The sequence below is a fragment of the Procambarus clarkii genome, chromosome 23 (genome assembly GCF_040958095.1).
Source record: "Procambarus clarkii isolate CNS0578487 chromosome 23, FALCON_Pclarkii_2.0, whole genome shotgun sequence".
In the NCBI taxonomy this organism is placed as follows: Eukaryota; Metazoa; Arthropoda; class Malacostraca; order Decapoda; family Cambaridae; genus Procambarus; species Procambarus clarkii.
In genome coordinates, this window is record NC_091172.1 from 30791182 (window position 1) to 30812678 (window position 21497).

Sequence of the window (21497 nt, forward strand, 5' to 3'; positions counted from 1 at the left end):
TAGTGTTTATACAAGAAACTCACCTCTTTTGTTGTGACAGCAATAATATCATCAGCAAGGGCAGCAATCATCTTGGGTTGGGAACCAAGGGAAATAGAAACACCAGTATACACTCGTTCAACAGGATCTGACAAAACATTTGGAAAAGTTCAGTTCACTAAAGAATGTAGTTCAATAACATTAAATGCTCTTTTTAAGTATTTCATGAAGTTTCTCATATTACCTCTTACTCTAATTCTTCTACTCTACTATTACTGCTAGTTCTTACTCATATTAATGGTAGTTCAATATTATACTTTAACTTTTATTTATAAATTCAATGAACAATTTTACAAAATCAAAAATTATTAAATTATATTTTATTACATATCAAAACATGTTCATTGGATCAATCAAAATGAGTGTTGTTGCACGCCATCAACTTACCAATGACTTTAATACTATCATCAATGCCAGCGGTGTAAACAACATTGTCCTTGACAACCAGTCCACTAACATGATTCCCATGACCTTTGCCACCAATACGATCATTTTCACCTATTTATGGATAAATAAGAATGGAATATAAATATTATACATAGCATGTAAAATGCAGATACAGTACACTTATCAAATTTGTATACCCAGCATTAAAACTTAATTGCCACAATATATTTTCAACCGTACACTTCTTAAAGATAGCAAACCCAGGTCACCAACTGGTCTGATACAGCAAACATAGCTGACTGCAAACTATAAGACAGCAGCAATGCTCCAGCTCATCAAAACTTTCCCCCAACACAATTAGGTAATAGCAATGGGCTGGAATATCTCCAGAGTACCAAAACACTCAAAACATTGTACATAATCAATACACTGTATAATTACAAGAAATTAATGAAGACTTTACATAAGCAAATTCATGGGGTTAGCCTGGCTCAAACTTACTTTGTATATACAGCTTTATAACTAATTTATAATGTTTCATAAAGAAATGGGGACCTCCTGGAGATCTTGACTGCAAGTGTAGTGCCGATACTGAAGAAAGGCGAGACAAACGCACAGCCTTAAACTACAAACCTACTTCACTAATGTGCATGCCACATAACATACTGGAGCAGATAATCATAAAGAGGATTGTAGGACAACAATCCTCTTTATCATTATCTGAGAAAGCATGAATTTAAATAGGCAGGGCATGCAAAATATATCCGATTGAATTTTACAACAGAGCCACACACACACATAACAACATTGCAGGTCTGGAATCAAGATGATAAACTGATAATTGTAAATGCTTACAGCTCACCAGCAGGCAACACATGGACAAAGGAAGAACTGGATGACAAACAAGAGGGCCTCATAATGGTCATGAGATTATAGTACAAGCAGATAAAGATAAATCATGACTATTGATACTGGGGACGTCAACTTTAAACCAATAGACTGGGAGACCTATGAAGCAAGAATGGAGGACTTTTGGACATGCAGATTTGTAAACTTCATTCTGCATACATTCTTGTATCAACACGTCAAGCAGGCCACAAGAATGAGGGAAGGGAATGTACCGTCAGTACTGGATCTAGTATTCACCAGGACAGAAGAAGAGATATTTGATACCCAGTACCTTCCTCCCTTGGGAAAGAGTGATCATGTCCTGTTAGACATTAAATATGCTTTAAGATATCTAGAAGAAAATGGGGACATTGAAGCAGTTAATAAACTCAATTCCAAGAGGACACTATGGGGAACTTCACAAAATTTTTAACGAGTGTAAATAGACAGACTTGTTACTAGGCAGGGAAGTAAATGACATGTATGCCAAATTTTGCAAAATATACGATGAAGGCACACAAACATTCATACCTAAACAGAGATGCAGGGCAAGAAAACAGGATTGGTTCATCAGAAATTGAGAGAGGGCCAGAGACCAAGACACAAAAATGGATTCAGTATAGGAAGTGGGCAAACCCTCAAAACATACCAGCGATATAAAGATGTGAGAAACAACTACACAGCAGTAAGGAGGGGCAGAAAATTTGAAAAAAGGGATAGCAGACAAATGTAAAACAGAACCAGGCCTATTCTACAAATTCATAAACAACAAATTGCAGGTAAAGGATAATATCCAGAGGTTGAAAATGGTTAACAGATTCACGGAAAACGAAAAGGAAATGTGTGAAACATTAAATGAAAAGTTCCGAAGTGTATTTGTACAAAATGAAATCTTCAGAGAACCAGAAACAATAAGAATTTCAGAGAACATAGAGCGTATAGAGGTGTCTAGAGATGGAGTGGAAAATATGCTCAAAGAGCTAAGTAAGAACAAAGAAGTTGGCACCAAACCACCATGGGTTCTGAGAGAATGTGCATCTGAGCTCAAAATTTCACTTCACTTGATTTTTCAAGCATCCCTGTGTACAGGAGTCATAGCAGACATGTGGAAAAAGTCTAACATAGTTCCAATCTACAAAACTGGCGGGAAGAACCCCTCAATTATAGATCTGTATCGTTGACAAGTGTAATAGTCAAAATATTGGAAAAAATAATTAACATTAAATAGGTAGAACACCTGGAGACAAACGATATAATAATATCAGACAGGCAGTATGGTTTTCAATCTGAAAGATCCTGTGTAACAAATTTGCTCAGTTTCTATGATCGAGCCACAGAGATTTTACAGGAAAGACATGGTTGGGTTGACTGCATCTATCTGGACACCATCCAGGCACCCGGCGCCAAAAGCAGCCGATCCCGAGACAGAGTGGTCATCTGAAAGGAGGGGCAAAAGACCCAGGGGTTCAGATGGGACAAGTTCAGAATGAATCGCAGATCCGCACAGTCTCATTTCAGAATTGAAAACAGGTGGGAAACCCACCTGAGAGATGTTGTTTCGACCATGCCCATATGAACCCACTCCAGGATAACCTGACAGAGTGCAGGGAAAGAGGCTTGCCCTGCCAGCTCTGATCCCCCAGGAGGAGGAAGAACAACCCAACGCCATCGCAGGCCGGAGGAAATGACCCGAAATGCTCACAAATCGTGGGACCAGGCAAAAGCAAACAGTCCAAGCCTCCCCCCTGCTCCCTCGTCAACGGGGCGAACTGCTAAAGGGCCGGCGACCCCTACAACAGCCCGACCAAAAGCTCAAAGCGATCACTGCGCCAATGGCTCCGCAGGAGGGGCTGGTCCCGAATTTGGCACTACTGGCTTATGACGACCGAAGGAACCCTGAGAACTGGCAGGAACCCCTCCCCCCCTGGAGAACCAACAAATCTGACATAGGCGTGCAACTAGATGAAGCCACCTACAGAAAATGCACCACCGCAGATTCTGCAAACAACAATGGACAAAAAGGAGACGAAAATCTTGGAGCCAGGGCCCGTGCAGATTCCAAAGAGTAGACGAGCACTGCCTGTCGGCACACGAGGTGAGAAGCAAAGAACAGACCCACCACCACCTTCAGAATTAGTGCAAACAAATTCAACAAGGCAGCCGACGCCTGAGCTGCCGAAGCAAACACACCGGATACTGGCCAGTGTGTTTTTCCGGACACTGGATCCAAGTTCCTCCACATCCTTCCCGAGCCAGTCCGAAGACAGCTTCAGTAGGAAAAAGAAGCACAAGACCTCAGCCAAATGCCCACAGGTGCACAAAACCTCAGCCACCAGGGACGCCGAAAAGGAGAGAAGCTGCACCTGGCCGACATCACAAGGAAGGACAGGGACGAACAGGCACACATTGAGGTGCTCAAACTCGCCCCCCCCCCAGGCAAACCTGAACGACCGTAGTCAACTCCACCATTCTAGCTGTGGGCCCCCCCCCCACAGCTAGATCTCTCTTCATACAAAATTTAGTAAGTACTGATTTTAAAACTGTAAAGACATTATCAAGTCCCTACATTCATTTTATGTCCCATACTTAAGCCTGTCATATTTCTTACCGGTAATTGTTCTGCCCTCCTCTTGTTCCTATAGAGTACTGTCATTAAGAAATACATACCTGTACCATTATTAAAACTTCAGTATTCCAATGACAGTGAAATACATCATCCATACTCTGGCAGTAAACATTCCAATGACACTAAAATGAGTAATCTGACTGCTATTCATAAACATTCATATATTCATCGATGTCATGCATAATCTATTGTATATATACTTTTGTTCTTTAGAGAATTCTAACAAATAAAAAATAATTCTAAAATTGAATATTGAAAACTTCAAATTTCAAATCAGATTAAAAAATCTAAACTATCACCAATATTTTATTTGGTGTTATTATGCTCTCATATGATCTTCATTTTCATATGGCATATGATCTTTATTTTCATCAAATTAGAATGTAGGTTTTCAGTATACAGTATAATATAGTGGCGCCTCGATTAACGAGTTTCATCCGTTCCGGCACAGAGATCGTCATGTGGAAAACTCGTCTTGCAAAACAACAACAAAACTGTCGTCGGAGGTGTCCGAGAACCAGCGGGAACACTCGTTAATTGAGTGAAAGCTCGTCAGTCAAGACATTTTCTGCAAGTGGCTTGCTCGTTACTCGAAATGCTCATAACTGGAGCCACTCATCACTCGAGGTTCCACTGTACTTTACTGTAAAAAAAAATCGTCAAGATGGCATTTGAAATATGCACCAAATTTAGAAAAAAAGTACAACTCCAAATGATAAGGGTTTATGAAAAATCCATTCTCAAGGGATTGTAGAACAGACAGCTGAGCACACAATGTCAAAATGGTAAGAATCGGTCAGAAACTGAAATTTTAGAAGCCACTGAAGGTTGAAACTCTAGTTTTAGAGATAAAGTTGAAGTTATCGACAATGAATAAAGGTAGTTTGAATTCGTTAATTTACTTGTATGTTTTAATAAACATTGCTTGGAATTCGTACTCAAATATGTGAAAGTTGTAGGTCAAAATGTGTCGAAATGAAGTCAAGAAAAAATAACTCCCCCCAAAAAAACAAAATATAGGGATAATTATAATGATTTAGGAGGATATATTTAGTGTATACCTTATATAAGTAAAAAAGCCCTAATCTGCTCCTCAATCATCAAAAAACCTAAGTAGACAAAGAAAATAGTTTGAAATCTGATAAAATCAGCGAAAATAATTTAGTCCCAAGTTCTGAGAGTTGTGACTGATTTATTTGTTGACTAATTTCATTCAATCTTCACATAGTTAGGTCCAGGTATGCACTCTCCAGGATGTAAAGGTTACAACAAAATCAGATAAAAAAAAAAAAAAAAAAAAAAAAAAAAAAAAAAAAATTATGGACATTGATGAAAGTAACTGATAACAACATTGGGCAATGTATTTATATGATATATAACAAAATACAGCATAATAACATACTTATTATTATTTGTGTTGTTATATATTACTCAGCAATGCTATAAAGGCACCAGTTGCATATCCACTCTGTGGGCACTTCTTACTACTATTCTTCTTTGTGCATCAGACAGGTGCTTGCATCTCCTTATTGCATTATCCATCAGTTCCAGTTAATAGGAGCTATTCTCCTTATCAACAAAACATTCTTCTTTTTAAAAAATTCATCTAAATCAATTTCTGAAAATATTTTTATGAAAATTTCATGACCCTGAAGACAATAAGTTGAAGATTTGTTTAACATTTTTAAGTAATTTTTACATAATTTGAATAGTTTTCGCTTCTTGACTCAAAAGGATGTGCTGTTTAAGGATTAAGACAATCCAATTACATCCCGTTTTCCCAGTCATGATGAAAACATGCAGTGTGTCAATAAATTAAAGAAAATAAATACCAAGACAGCAGGCCAATGCTCATCAGGTTTTGGGCAAGTGTATGATGATATTTACCAGTAGCAACATCCCAAACAGTAACAGTCCCATCAACTGCTGTTGTGTAGAGACTGCTGCAGTCAGATGAAAGAGCCACCCTTGTAATGGGCTTGTTGTGTCCCTGAAAGATACATATATTAATATACAGGACCTGATCCAGTGAATAATAAGAGAAATTTGTAAGGGTTCTTCTTGAACTTGAGCTACTTCCTGGGGATGTGTAACAAAAAGGAGGCCTGGTCGAGTACCGGGCCGCGGGGACGCTAAGCCCAGAAATCATCTCAAGATAGGACAGTTATAATAGGCAAATTTCAAAATATCCCTCTCCTGGTCACAAAAGCAAAGTTTGAGAGAATATTGGACATTCTATACCTTGGAGACATAAGCAATTAGTAATCCTTACTACCCAGGAAAAAAAATATACTAACATTTTTTACACAGAGAAAATAGATATAATAGATAAATAAGTTTGAATGGATAGGAGCTTCATTGTACAGGCAAACCAGGCCTTCTGCAGTTTCCTTTATTATGTTCTTATGAAATGTTGTACATTTAAGCAGATTCACTAACTCCATACTGAATAGTGAATAATCACCCTCCAGAATCCTACCTTATTAACTTTCATCACTTACAACCTCTTTCATTCCTCATTTATTCTTCTAATGTTCCACAGAGCCTATCTCTGCTTTCCAGGGCCTGGGAAGCTCTGCAGACAATTTTACCCACTGTAGGGAGGAATTTGTAAGATTGGTCCCCAGCATAGTCCACCACCCCCCTGTACCAGTGTGGGTACAGGGGGTGGTGCGAGGACGAGTACACAAGTGGGGTGTAATGGGGTCACCACATCCATATGTAACAAGATCAAATTGACTTGTACAAATATTATTCATTAGGGATATACATTGCATTGAGTGCATAAGAGCATACAAGACTGAGTCATATATTTAAAGTGGAGTGCTTAAGCAATTTAGGTACTCTAGTCGAACAGAGAACACAAGAGGCGCCAATTGTGTTAAGAAAAACATGAAATCTACACTAATTGTATGTAAGTTTTTGCAAGTAAAGGCAAAGTTATCTACAAATTAAGTTTACTTACAACTGAAGTTTTAAGAAAAATTCAAGAAAAAACTTGAATAAGAGGACTAAATTTAAATAAAAGACTGGAACAAAACACAATACAAGCAATTACCAGAGATCAGATACACAACATGAGTAGCTAACAATTAAATGAGTTGGGCACAGAACATATCATAAAGGCAAGGAAAGCTAAGGAAATGAACAAGACACTGCACAATGACAAGTGTTACAGCATTTTAACCTTTAATATTAAAGTACATTGGGTAGTGAATAATCAGAAATGATAAACTTAAATTATAACATGAAATTGCCATTTGATGCAAAATCAGAAAGTACTTTACCTTTATAATTCTCTTTGGCTTAGTGGGATTGGCTGGGTCAAGATAGTTAATGAACCCAGACAATGAGACTGAAATCAGGTAATTTCCAGCCCAAATGCAAGACATCTGTTGATCCTCCAGCTCTGTGCCCATAGTGAACTCTGCCACCACATCTCCAGTCTCGACATCCCACAACCTGCACGACTTGTCTCCACTGGCTGATAGCAGCTGCTTGCTGTCTGGGCTCCATGATACCTAATACAACATTTCCAATTAGTCAAACCTAAAAATACATCTTACACAAAGCATAAATGACCACTTTAAACTGGATTTCACTTACATACTAAATATATATATATTTAGTATGTATCACTAAGAACTCTTTGACCCGGCCAGGATTCGAACCCATGCCGTCTAGGATCACCCCTAAATGTACACAGTACCGTGACCACCGCACCAATGATCGTCCGTCCCTAAAGTTACCCGTGAACGAGCACCAATTTGTACACTGCAACTTAATGTTTATACTCGTTCAGTTTGATAACATTAATTTTCGTGTTACGTCTTTCATTTTGGTATCAAATTGTTCGCAATAAAAATGTGCATATTTTAAACTAGTCCCATAATAATAGAGCAATAACTGGAATTTTAACAAATATTTTAATTCTGGAAGCTCATCATCACAAAATTATTTATATCTTTCCAGTGTTCTGACAAATTTTTGTGTTACATCTTTCATTTTGGTATCAAATTGTTTGTGACGTAAAGGCGTGCATTTTAAAACTAGTCCCAACATAATAGCACAATATATAGAATTTTAACAAATATTTTAAAATTTTGACCAAAAACCTATTTATAATCATATAAGTGTTCGGACATCAAGTTTCATGTTACATCTTTCATTTTGGTATCAAATTGTGCGCATTCTAAAGGCGCTTATTTTGATACTATCCCTAGGTCGACTGGATAAAAAATGAATTTTATACAAATATTTTTGTAGTGGACGCAAGTCCGGTCCAAAGTTAGGACTCGGGAGAAAAATAATGGACGATTTTTTAATAAAAAATAATAATTCACAATCTAGCTTCTTACTTAAAGTTATCAAAGTTATCATTAATCTTTCCCTCTCCTCCAGATGAGTCTAGCATACAATCACAACTTACAGCATATATTCCACCTTTGTGTGCTGGATCACCAAGCTCCTTGTCTAGCTCTGCATTAGTACCATTGTAAATAAATATCTTGCCATCAAATCCACCAGTAGCAAACCTCTCGCCATTTGGAGAATAGCGGACACTCTGGACAAACTTAGTATGATCCTGAAACAAGAACAAATCGAGATATAAAATTTCCAAATTAAAATATGAAAGAAATCGATTATTCTAAATATTTCTAACCTTTTTTTAGGATACTTTCCAGCCTCCCTGGGCATGTGCTCTCATAACCAATCAAATTGGGAAATTGTTCAACACTGATGAATTCTAGAATCAGCACTGTAACTGTGTGCATTTTTTTATCTATTTATGATTTGCATTTTACACAACATTTTGTGTAAATTGACAGAAGGATGGTCTTTAGTTATTCACTGCCTCCTAAGATGTTGATATGGTAATCCTGTGTTGATAATATACAGGGCAATGTAAACTGTTTTAGAAAAAAAAACGAGGTTTTCAGCATCAAATTCATCCTCCTAGGATACAGTTTTGGAATTCATATTCTCATCTTTTCTCCCTGTATGGCAGTTGTGTAAATAAAGTAACATCTAAATTGGACAGCTGACTTAATTGGAGACAAAATTTAACTTATAAGAACTTTATCAACTCTAACAGAGAAACAGGACTTGTATTTACAAAGGTATGAAGAGAGAAGGTCTTTAAAGTTAATTATGAAAGCTAATCATTAAAGTTAATTATTGTATATCATCTGCTAAATTGCTTATTCAAGTTATACATGTTAGCTTGCTCCCTGCTTATAACTGTATTTACCCAATTAAACATTAACATTTTTACCAATTTATTTTATGTCCTAACACCTTTCAATCTAGTGGCTTTACAAAAAACACACTTTTGTATATTGTTGTTGATATTACTAATGCTAAATAATATATCTACTGCTGCTAAAACTATAGATTCTATAATGCAATAAGCCTATGCCTCTCATCATTGTCATCTTTATACTGCTCATACAAAATTATTCTAGAGTTTGCCCAAAATGTTTTACATATTAGAGTAGTGGCTTTATTTAATATGCAACCCCTGTACAGTACCTTCAAATACATGTCTCTTATATTTCTAATGAATGCATATTTTTTAAAATATTGTTATTTTAATTAATTAAATTAACCCCACCATGCTCACCAATACATCATTCCAAGATAATATGTGGTGAAACATCTGCACACTTGATGAGTACCCATATTTATTGTTGCTGTATTACCAGTATTCTGTGGTGTTTTGTTTAAAGTGTCTAGTGAAACAATAATGTATCGATGTGTTCTTTTGTATATGAAATTATTATTTTTCGTGCTTGGGGGGACTACGACTACATATCCAATTGCAACTGGTGCCGAGACATTCGGAAGGGAGAGTGTTGAGTGCACTAACACGATATGTAGGGTGGTGTACCCCCTTTCCCCATGATATCGAGGGTTGCGCAGTATAGTGTTTAAGAAAGCAATACATGTTATGATAAGAATATATGTGCATGTAATGGCTTAATATGATTGTGTAGTGGAAAGAATAGTAAGGAAATAAGTGTAGAAAAGAAATATATACATAAATACTTGCTAAATGTAGAGAGAATGTATGCACAAGAAAAACAATTATAAAACAACTTACACTTTTAGTACACTTGAAAACAAATGGAGGGCCTTCAAAAAAAGCCGATTTGCTATCCTCCGACCCAGTAGCAATGCGGAATGGCCTAGTTGGCTTCCATGAAACTGAATTTATAGCCTTGGTGTGACCAGACAGATCACCCTTCACCGACGCCCCAGTATCCATCATGAACACGTGCGCAAATCTGGACACAAACAAATGTTGAGACAAAAAAGAAAATTCTATTGCAATAAGGAAAAATAAATACTGCTATCTTCTATTGAGTGTTTGGTTGATGAACTTTATTGCTATATTGCATTAATATCACAAGAGGGAGACAACAGATGCCTAAAAAATAAAATCTTGTAAAAAAAAAAAAAAAAAATACTATTGGCTAGAAAACAATGTCACAAATATTTTGGCAAATCTGTCTGGTAGAAATTTATGAAAAACTATTACAGTTATTACTGACAACATCAATAACAACACAATAAATATTTAACTAATGCACACAAAAATCATCATTATCTTTATGGTAAGCAACAGCTTAAGAGAAAAATGGGAGAGCAATGTAGCGAAAGAAGGTTAAATATAAAAAAAAAACGTTAAATGAAATGAAACTCCAGTCTGTGGGTGAGCCCCAGAGGATCCCTTTAGTTAGCTTACCGAGTAAGTACCACACTACTTGGAGTCAGCAGTCGCAGAGTTCTTGTATGCCTACCAGTGACCGCAAGCTGGAACCCGGCCCCTTCTCACAGAGGCACAGGGAGTAATGGCTCATGAACACTTTACATTTAAAGTTTATCATCGTGCCCTCTACCGGGGAAGGCACCCAGAAAGGTAGGCGAATCGAAACAGACTACTAGCTGGTTGAAAAATGCCCTCAAAATATCAAAATTTGATATTGTGGTATAATTTGATACTTCATGACCCCATAGTTGGTGGGGTCATGAAGTATCAAATTCACCAGCAACAATGTAACACTCGACGAGTCAAGATATTTTAGCCTCGCTACAAAGCAGCCAGACCATATTCGAGCTCCACATTCTACGCTCTCTCTATCCTCAAGTTCACTCAAGCTCTCTGCTCCAGGCCTTGGCTCAGCTATCACAACATGTCATTACAGCAACAACTGACTGCTGTAACCAAGAATATATTAAATAAAAAAAAAAGTAAACAAAAGTAAACAAAAATAAACACAGTGACTTTCTGGGTGCCTTCTCTTGGTAGTGGCAGACATGAATAGATTTACATACAATTTTTCATAGTGCCACTGATCCCTGCACCTCTCTTGGCGACCAGGCTCTGGCTTTTAGTCTGCGGAAGGCCAATAAGAACTCTGTGACTGATGGCACCTTGTAGTCTGGCAATATATCAGTATAGTAGCATCAGAAAGCCACAAGGGGCTTCTCTCAGAAAAGATACTCAGCCTTTCAGCATATGTTTTACACAAACCAGTATAGAACAGAATCAACAATATCAAACTCAAGCAAGAAAAGAGCATTATTCCCCAACTTCACACAACTACTGTATATGTTAGATGCTTAATGTGAATTGTCATATAAAATACAGAGAGCCTCTGATGCTTCCCATGACTAGAGATTATATGATCCACCAATGACACCATTTACTGTTAAGCTCAATGTAAGAGTCTACTTCAAGCCATAGCCTACACAACATGCACAATGAAATAGGGACAAACCGAGTCATTTACCTTTGTAGTTTATCAAATTATGCTCTCTTAGCTTCCCCTTCCATTAATTAGAGGACAAGACATATTACTAAGTTACAATACATGCCTCATGGGGCACACTGGCATGATGTATAAGTTTCTCATAGTTGAGGACAAAAACCCTGTTTAGCTCATCGAGGCCACCCAGAGACCTTCCTAAGAAGTAACCCAAAATTTTTTGAGATATATACAAGAGTTGTTACATTCTTGTACAGCCACTAATACGCGTAGCGTTTCGGGCAGGTCCCTGGAATACGATCCCCTGCCGCGAACAATCGTTTTTTCATCCAAGTACACATTTTACTGTTGCGTTAAACAGAGGCTACAGTTAAGGAATAGTTGCAAAACTTATGGGTATCTATCTACTTACAGCTAAGTACCCAGGACCTGAATTCACGAAGCAGTTACGCAAGCACTTACGAACTTGTACATCTTTCCTCAATCTTTGGCAGCTTTGTTTACAATTATTATACAGTTAATGACCTCTGAAGCAGCAGGAGGCTGCTTAAAATAATAACAGTTGATTGGGAAGTTTTCATGCTTGTAAAATGTTTAATAAATGTAACCAAAGCCATCAGAGATTGAGGAAAATGTACACGTTCGTAGGTACTGTACTTGCATAACTTCGTGAATCTGGCCCCTCGAGTTGTACAAAGGCATCAGATGAAAGAAAAAGTTGGCCAAACACTTCTGTCCTCCTGCAAGAATTGAACACAGGAACTTTATGTAGTGACTAATGCACTTACCACAGTGCCACATGACCCAATGACATGGAAGGGTCCAGAACACAAGTACACAGGAGCTACTAAAATGCTGCCCAGAAAAGAGAAAATGAAGAATATTGCCATCACAGTAATGAGCCACACCAAAGGAAGAACCCAAGTGGTACTGTATATGCGCTATAGGAAAACAACATTATACAGCTTATAGGACATTAAGAAAATAATTTGAATAAGTTGGGTAGGTGTAAGGGTGACATGAATCAATAACTTGGCTCCAATCCACTCACTTTCCTCGACCTTCACCAACAACACATATCCGCTGGGAGTCCTGAGACCAGCAGATGTCCCTAATTGGGCCTCCCAAGGGTTGGTACTCTGCCTTGAGAATATGTTCGGGGTTAATGGTGTCCCAGATGCGCACCTTGCCATGTTGATCTAAAACCAGATAAGAAGCACATCATCCTGAATTATGTAATACTGTATCATCTTCAAAAACTACTCTCTACTATACATTTCTTAATTATAATTTAAAAATTTATATGCATGTACTTTTTATTTATATATATATATATATATATATATATATATATATATATATATATATATATATATATATATATATATATATATATATATATATATATATATATATATATATATATATATATATATATATATATATATATATATATATATATATATATATATATATATATATATATATATATATATATATATATATATATATATATATATATATATATATATATATATATATATATATATATATATATATATATATATACATACATACATACATACATACATACATACATACATACATACATACATACATACATACATACATACATATATGGTGAGAAGGTGGTGGAGGTCAAGACCGTCAGTAGTTTCAAAGCGTTATATGACAAAGAGTGCTGGGAAGACGGGACACCACGAGCGTAGCTCTCATCCTGTAACTACACTTAGGTAATTACACACACATCTGAAAACTCACACCCCAGAAGTGACTCGAACCCATACTGCCAGGAGCACTCTGCTGGTGTACAGGATCCCTTAACCGCTCGACCAACACGACCGGACAAAAGAGGATGGTAGCCGAGGCTATTTTCATCCCCCCGCCGGCACTCGGTTGGTAATCTTGGGCACGGCATTTTATCAAATCACCTCATTCTGGTCGAGCGGTTAAGGGATCCTGTACGCCAGCAGAATGCTCCTGGCAGTATGGGTTCAAGTCGTCCCTTGGGCGACTCGAATCTTCCGAAGAGCAAACCACACCGCCACGAACTCCCGCACTGTGCTGTGGGCTCGACGGAAAGACGAACCCCACCGACCCTGGCCGGCCTGGTGAGCACTGGTCACAAAGCCACAGCCAAGAGACGGCGCGTCCGTGAACACCTCGAGCGAGGGCTTGGGTAGGCCCCACAGCACTGAACCCCGAAAAAACAGAAGAGGAAGCCGGTGACGTAGTTACCGACGCAAAGCCCCCGGGGTCCGAACCCAGCGATCGCGAGAGAGGCGGAAGGGACGTCCCCGAAGGAACCAGAACAGCCGACGAAGCCAAACCTGACCCAGCGGGTAGACTAGCATCGCGAAGTTCAGGCTCCCGCACAGACCCTCGAGCAACCGCCGGGAGACGCGGGAGCCCCCAGAAACAGGCACAAGCGGGACCGCAGCTGCAGAAAAGACTCCGGAGGAAGAGACAAGGAAGCGGTCTGAGAGTCCCACACGAGGCCCAGCCAGGTCCGAACCTGGGAGGGAACCAGATGGGACTTCCTCCAGTTCACCAAGAACCCGAACCCAGTGAGCTGAGAAAGAACCAGATCCCTGGCTAGCAGACAAGCGGACTGACTGGGAGGCCAAACCAGCAGTCGTCGAGGTAGGCCAACACCCGAACACCTAACAGCCTTTATGGACTATGCTAAGATAGTCCATTTTTGTAGTTCCATCCATAGCTATATAATTACAGTATTGTACAGTACTATAATTTTTGGATGACATTTAAAATTCTGAACTTTGAGTTTTAAAGTGTTAGCAATACTCCTCCATTATACTCCTCAACCAGCCTCCTCACTCCGCAGCCATAACTCTTCTACATCAAATTAGTCATTTTGTAAATGTTCCGAAGTCTCTTCCTCCAAGAGATAAAAAAAAAAATATAGGAAATTAATAAGTTTATTTTTCCAGCAGTCACACTGACTTCCCCACATTAAAACCTTTTACATTTGAGTTAAAATTTATATGTATTATGTTAGAACCCAGTTAACTTTAATACGGTACAGTATTAACATTTTATTTGTGTATCCTAAAAAGCAAATTTTTATTTCATTCTTTTGTACTTTACAGTACTACATCTATAAACATAAGTGTACAGATTTAAATTGGACCATATTGTTCTGTATTACAGATGCTCTACTGTATCACTGTTTATCTAATTTATCAATTCTCCAATATAACCCTCAAAATTTAGATGCAACATTACAAAACCATTGCACTGTGAATGCTAAACTCACCACCTGAGCAGATGTAAAATCCTGAGGGAGCATACTGTGCCACATTGACTTGGATTGAGTGCTCTGTGTACACATCAGCAATAGCTGGATCCTGAAAAATTAACATGAACTCGTTAGGTATTTAAAATCATTAAAGCATTATGAACAGCCGAGTTAGATGAAAAACTACATACAGTACTGTAACATCTTCATCAAAATACTGAGTTGGCCACATCAGTGCCATGACCAAGTACTAGTACAGCTACATCAGCTAGACATAAAACATTACTATATAAAGCCATGCGAGGATGGATCTAGATCATTCTCACAAAACAGCAGCCAGCAGCAACATCACCTCTTACCAGTCTCAGTACATAGCACCTCACTAAACAGACTATTAGATTATTTTGTACAGACAGCCACTTGGTTTGCGAACTTAAGTTATCCGAAAGTTCCAGTTTCACGATCGGGGTTGGGGTTTCACGCTTCACGAGCTAAGTTCGGGAAGCAAGGAAGTGGTCCGCTAGGCCTCACGCCAGCCCGGGGTGGTTAGATGGCCTAGTTTGCCAAAAACTAGACACTGACTGTGTCGGGTGCCACCACTCTAGTGCCTTCTACTCTGACATCACACGTTCAAGGACCATTGTTCCCATTGTTTTGATTTGTCACGAGGCTGTTGTGTTCATTGTGACTTTCTTGGACACATCTGTACAATCAAGGAACATCTGTGCACCATGTCGGCTCCAAATGCACGCATTGTGTCAGTGATGGCTGACAGGCGGGCAGGCAGGCAGGGTGGGTGGGAAATGGGATGGCTGACAGGGAGGGTGGGAAATAGGATGGCTGGCAGGCAAGGTTAGCAGGTGGGTGGGCAGAACGGGGTGGGTGGGTGGATGAATGGATTGGTGGCTGACTGGTGTGGAGGGGGGGGGGGGGGCTAGCTAGCAGGTGGGTGGGGGGGGCTAGCTAGCAGGTGGCTGGGTGGATGGATTGGTGGCCAGCTGGAAGGCAGTGTGGATAGATGGATGGACTGGTAGCTGATTGGTGAGCAGGCTGGCTGGGTAAGTTAATGGGTGGGTGGGCTAGCTGAGTTGCTGGGCAGGCTGGCTGGGTGGGGTTTGGGAAGAGGGAGGTCTTTGGTGGGTTCAGGTGGGTAGGCGGGCTTGGGCGGGTGTTCGGGCGGGAAGGCGGACAATCACAGACTGGGTGTGGTCACACCACATCCCTGCTACATCCATCTCCCCTCCCCATCCCCCACACCAGACCCTCCCACAAATATCTCCCACCTTCCAGGAATGTGTAGACAGGTATTAATACAGTTCAGATTCTCGGCTTCAGGGTCTCCAACCTGGCCCATTGCAATAAAAAGAATAGTAAGGCCTTACTTTTCACTCCTTTACATCTTACTCTTCACCTATTTGTATTTGTATGTACCCAGGGGTGCAGTGCCATATTTATAGGTGCCAGGGCTCTGGTGCATCTGACAAAAGCCTGTCATTTCCTATCCTGTTTCTATGTACTGTATGTCACACGATTAAGTATTTCATGTTTGTACTCGCTAATAAAATAAATATTATCATCAAACAAATATAGAAAACTCATCAATCATGTATTTATCAATTTAAGAATTTATAATACTTAGTGCTCACAAAATACAACTAGTGAGAAATTTTTCAATAGTTTCCACAAAGTGCCAGGTGCAAGATGTTTTCAAGGATCTGAAGCAACTCTTTTCTTTTTTCCCCCCCGGTGTCATCTGCCGATCTGTGGTACCACAGCCATCATATGGCATATGGCTCAGGATTCCACTGAACTAGGAGAAGGTCCATGTAGTTTAACAAACATAAGTGCTGATACATGATTTATGAGAACTCATGAGAGTAGTGTTGTTATCATCAGGTTCATGTAACTGAATAACCCCCACACTCACACTGATCAGCACTAATAAGAATAACTTGTAAACAGCTCAGTAATGGGTGTAAATCTTGGGGGACTGGCTGGCAGTCTGGGAGCTGCGGACTGCCCACAAACAACAGTAAGCCACAACCAGGTCCAGTGGTATGCCTACAAAATGGAGTACCCCAGAAATGTCCTAACTGCCTGATGTATATAACGAAAGGGGGATTCCCCTTCCAAACATTACCACCTCTCCTCCTTACCATCTTCCATATGCCAACAAATCCTCAATAAAGGTAAAGTGCCGTAAAAAAAAATATAAGTAATATTCTGTATAAAATGTATTTTTAAATTATTTTTTGAGTGTGGAATGGATTAATTCAATTTACATAATTTCTTATGGGAAATTTTGATTTTGGTGTACGAATCTTCGGTTTATGGTGCTCCATAGTTCCACTGCTCTTTATAATTTCCACTGTACTGTGATGTGCTCTTGATGGAAGACAGCCATGTGTGGAAAGTTTTCCACTTTCCATACCTGTTTATTTAGTTTTCTACTCATAGCTATCTTTCATCAAGAGCATGGGCCTGCTATTACAGTGTACATTACTTACCTGGCTCCTAAATAAAATATATATGAAGTACAATACATAAAAAAAATTATTTTACATGCCATAAAATACAGTAATGGCAATAAAAAGATGATGCTTACCTCAATATCACGGATAATCACAGAGTTTCCATGACCGTAAAGGAGCTTCTTTCCTTTAGGATCTACACCCAAAACAATGGGTTGTCCTCTCTGTGTGCGGGGCAGGGACGCCCAGATGGACACTGTAAATGAGGATCATTCATGAGCTCCTACAGTACCAGTTGGTACATCTTTTGTCAATCTTTAGGGGCTTTGTTTACATGCATTAAACAGTTTATGAGCTCTGAAGCACTAGGAGGCTGTATATAAAAATAACATTTGATTGGGAAGTTTCAATGCTCGTAAACTGTTTAAAAAAAGTAAACACAGTTGTTAAAGATTGAGAAGAGATATACAGGTTTGCAAGTACATGCATAAATGCTTGTTGAATCCTGACCAAGGCCAACAAAGCGACAACACGGCCAATATACAAGCAGATTGTGTCATGGGCTATAAGAAATATGTGCTTGATTTGTAACTGACATAATGGCCGATACTGGTGAGTGTACATAAAACTCTGAGGTGGACCAATTAATTGTTTTTCCACCTTGCTGATGTAATCATGAACAGTTACAATAGGTACATGGTGAATTCAGGACATAGACCAACAATGTTTTGACAAAATTACTAACAAAGTTCAACAAGGACACTCATGTCATAACCAGAGAGGCATTATCAGACCAACACTGTTTCATGTTGTGTCAGACAGATTGACTTTCAAAGAAGGCTTTCTGTTACATTAAGCTGAATACATATCAGCCACTGGAAAGCATGTATGAGGCCAACATGAGTGCGCTGAGAGTGAGAACACACAAAGCTGGCCAAAGGCATGGAAAGTAATCAACATGGTGCAAAAGAGTGCATCGCTGCCCTGTGTCACAAATTGCTTCAGTGACTATCACATACCCTGGAGCTTTTGAGTGTTACATAATGAAGCATAAACATGTACACATTGATGTTTATGACAGGGAATATGTTTATTTCCTCTTTGTCCTATCATTTCTTCACGGGTCTCTGTCGGTTATCCTCTTGCCTCCTGGCTCGCTAAAACTCTGGGGCCTTACCTTGGCACTTTTTCTCCTGCCCACCTTCGTCACTCTCAGGACTTCATAGAAAGATTGCGCCTGCAGCCATCCTGTAAGATGCTTAGTCTCGTTCACTAATGTTCCTCTCGATGATGTTCTCTTTCCTTAGACATAAGGTGACTGAGGGCCTTTTTCCTCTCCCACTCCCTACGGCCATTTTCCTTGAACTCATTAGACTCTATTGACTAACTCTTTCTCTTTCAACGGTAAATATTACACTCAAACTTTCGGTGTCACTATGGGTGCCTCTCTCTCCCCTGTTCTTGCTAATTTCTACTACTGGAATACTTCGAAACTGTTTTTCTTCCTTCTATTGATACTTGTCCCTCTCTCTGACTTCGCTATGTTGATGACATTTTTGCTTTATGGCCTCATGACCTTAGTCTTTTCCAGCCTTTCCTTTCTTAACAATCTGGCTCCTTCTATCCATTTCAAAGTTGAGTGGGAATCTAATTCCCTCCTTCCTTTTCTTGACGTTCACGTTCACAGCTCTGTGTCTGGGTTCTCTTTCTCTGTCTAGTGTAAACCTATGCATAGTGGCATGTACATTCACTTCTTTTCCTACCATCCTCCTTCTGTTAAGAAAAGTGTCCTCGTCTCTCTCTCTTCCTCCGCGCTCTACATATCAGCGACCCTCAGTTTCTTGATTCTGAAATTGCCTTTATCTACAAATTCTTCTCTGGCCTTGGTTACCCTTTGCATTTCATCAACTGTGTCTACTCTCACACTTAACAATTTCTTTCATCCTAAACCTGCTTCCAACACTAGTAGCACTGTACTATGCCTTCCCTTCATATCTGAACTCAAAACTCTTACTAATACCTTTCATCCTCTTGACATTAAACTCGTCTTTCAACAAACTAACACACTTCGTAGCAATCTAGTTCACACTGCTCCTCCTGCCGCCGGTGTCTACTCTATTTCCCATTCGTCTTTTCCTCTCCACTACCTTAATGACAGACTTAAAAAACACAGAAGAAGTGTTAAGTCTGCAGACACAAACAATGGTCTCTTCTGTCATGTTAGTGATTCTAATCATCTTACTGGTCTTCTTGTAGAATTGGCTCTAATACACAACATACCAAACATGAACTTTAGTCCTGGCTCTGTTGCTGTGGACTCTTCCCTTTCACAGTACTATATATACTCAAATGCTGTAATCTTTCAGGTCTCCGTCAGACTCCTGGCACACGCGAGCCATCAGTCTGGTGCACACAATTAACCTCACATTAAACATTCCATAACAGTGGTGTACTTTTTATAACGTCGCAAATATTGTTAAGTTTTTCAATTAACTTTTGTAAATAATGAGAATAAGGGTGGAGTGGGCCTGGGTGGGGATGACTCATACCTTCACTACCAGACAATGACTGGCGCCACCACACTACTCCCTCACCATATTATACTGCCTCCTACCCCACATTACTTACATATACATATATGACCCAGGCAATATAGTGAGAGTGTGTGTATGTGTGTGTGAGCCGGGGTGAGAGGCAGCTCCCCGCCCCCGCGCTCACCCCCACCACACCTACCTCTCTGATAACACTTCTCCTCTCACCGCCTACACCATATTACTTGCTTAACTCATACTCGGCACTAACATCTCTCTGAAAGAAAGGTCCGTGTAACTGAAGACAATACTGTAGCTTACGGTTGGTATATGACATCTTCCCTAGAGCCGCACTTGACACACTTCAGCAGACGCCGCCACCCAGCCCACCATAGCCATATACGGAACTGAGTCCGAACACGCCACCTGCTCCTTATTTGTATCTCTATCTTGACACATACTGCCAACCACCTCCATGTTATTAAATCAAGTTATATTTTACATCTGGTTTCAAAATATTTTGTTCATTATATCGCCCATGTAGCACCTTTGGACAGTTGCCAGAAGTTAGCCATAGACTCTGACACGGGTCCAGACACTTCACAATCACTTCCGATTCACGAAACGTTTAAGAGAAAACGGGAAAGCGGCCGGCGGGTTTTCTGTGAGTGGCGGCGGCCTTGAGGCGCGCCATATTAGGTCACATACTCTCCTCACGCCTTATCTCTTATTATCTCTCTCCCACACTATGTGCTATTGCCACTCTTATCATACCGATAACTGTACTACTGCCATGCACCATTGCACTGTGACACTCCCTAAAATATTTCCTATTCTCTCCCAGAATAGAAAACTCCCCTTGATTTGATTTGATTTATGTCCCCCGCCCTGCCCTGGTGACGTTCTATTACTCCCTCATCTATCAATTATGGTATTTGTGCTTGGGGTTCTACTACACAAAATCATCTACGTCCTCTAATTACTCAACACAAAGCTGCTATTAGAACAATATCAAACTCTGGCCCGACAGCACTCGGTACCCTTACTTAAGATATTAGGTCACTGCACATCCTCTCATGTGTACTCTATATATTTAAAACTCTGAACTGTTTAAGAGTTTAGTTTAAGAGAAAAACTAAGTACCATCTAATAAAGTCCATGAAATCTACCTTAGTTTTGTTAGATTAGTTCATTTATTATGCACCCCATTCCCATCTTGTGGGCGGTAGTGGAAAGGGTTACAGAGGCACATAATGGACTCAGGGACTGAACCCTATAAATCATTTAGCTAAGCAAGTTACAAAATTCAATATTAGTTGTCACATCATCAATGAGTTCGAGATCGACCACAAGAACAGTTTCTAAATTAAGCAACTGATATATGAATAAATGAATAAATGTTTATTTAGGTAAGGTACATACATACAAGAGATTTTACAAAGATTGATCGATTTATAGATAGAGCTACTACATGCAATGCCTAAAGCCACTATTACGCAAAGC

General features: G+C 39.4%; 1 protein-coding gene across 5 annotated transcripts in view; it reads right to left on the reverse strand.

The window, feature by feature from the left end:
* Positions 1-20460, reverse strand: part of flr (actin-interacting protein 1 flr) — a 38057-nt gene extending 17597 nt beyond the window's left edge. For 2 of the 5 annotated variants that reach the window (XM_045751333.2, XM_045751332.2), the window contains exons 1-10: positions 20316-20460; positions 17598-17719; positions 15011-15101; positions 12764-12911; positions 10044-10227; positions 8370-8525; positions 7228-7461; positions 5828-5930; positions 427-537; positions 24-127 (exon numbers count right to left, since the gene is read on the reverse strand). In XM_045751333.2, the coding sequence (XP_045607289.1) occupies positions 24-127; positions 427-537; positions 5828-5930; positions 7228-7461; positions 8370-8525; positions 10044-10227; positions 12764-12911; positions 15011-15101; positions 17598-17719; positions 20316-20331 (1269 nt within the window). In that variant the 5' untranslated portion in view covers positions 20332-20460. Of the gene's footprint in view, positions 1-23; positions 128-426; positions 538-5827; positions 5931-7227; positions 7462-8369; positions 8526-10043; positions 10228-12763; positions 12912-15010; positions 15102-17597; positions 17720-19743; positions 19806-20239; positions 20259-20315 lie in introns of those variants that run through there. The other 3 variants (XM_069330072.1, XM_069330074.1, XM_045751334.2) reach the window with 3 other exon arrangements.
* Between the last annotated feature and the right edge of the window lie 1037 nt (positions 20461-21497).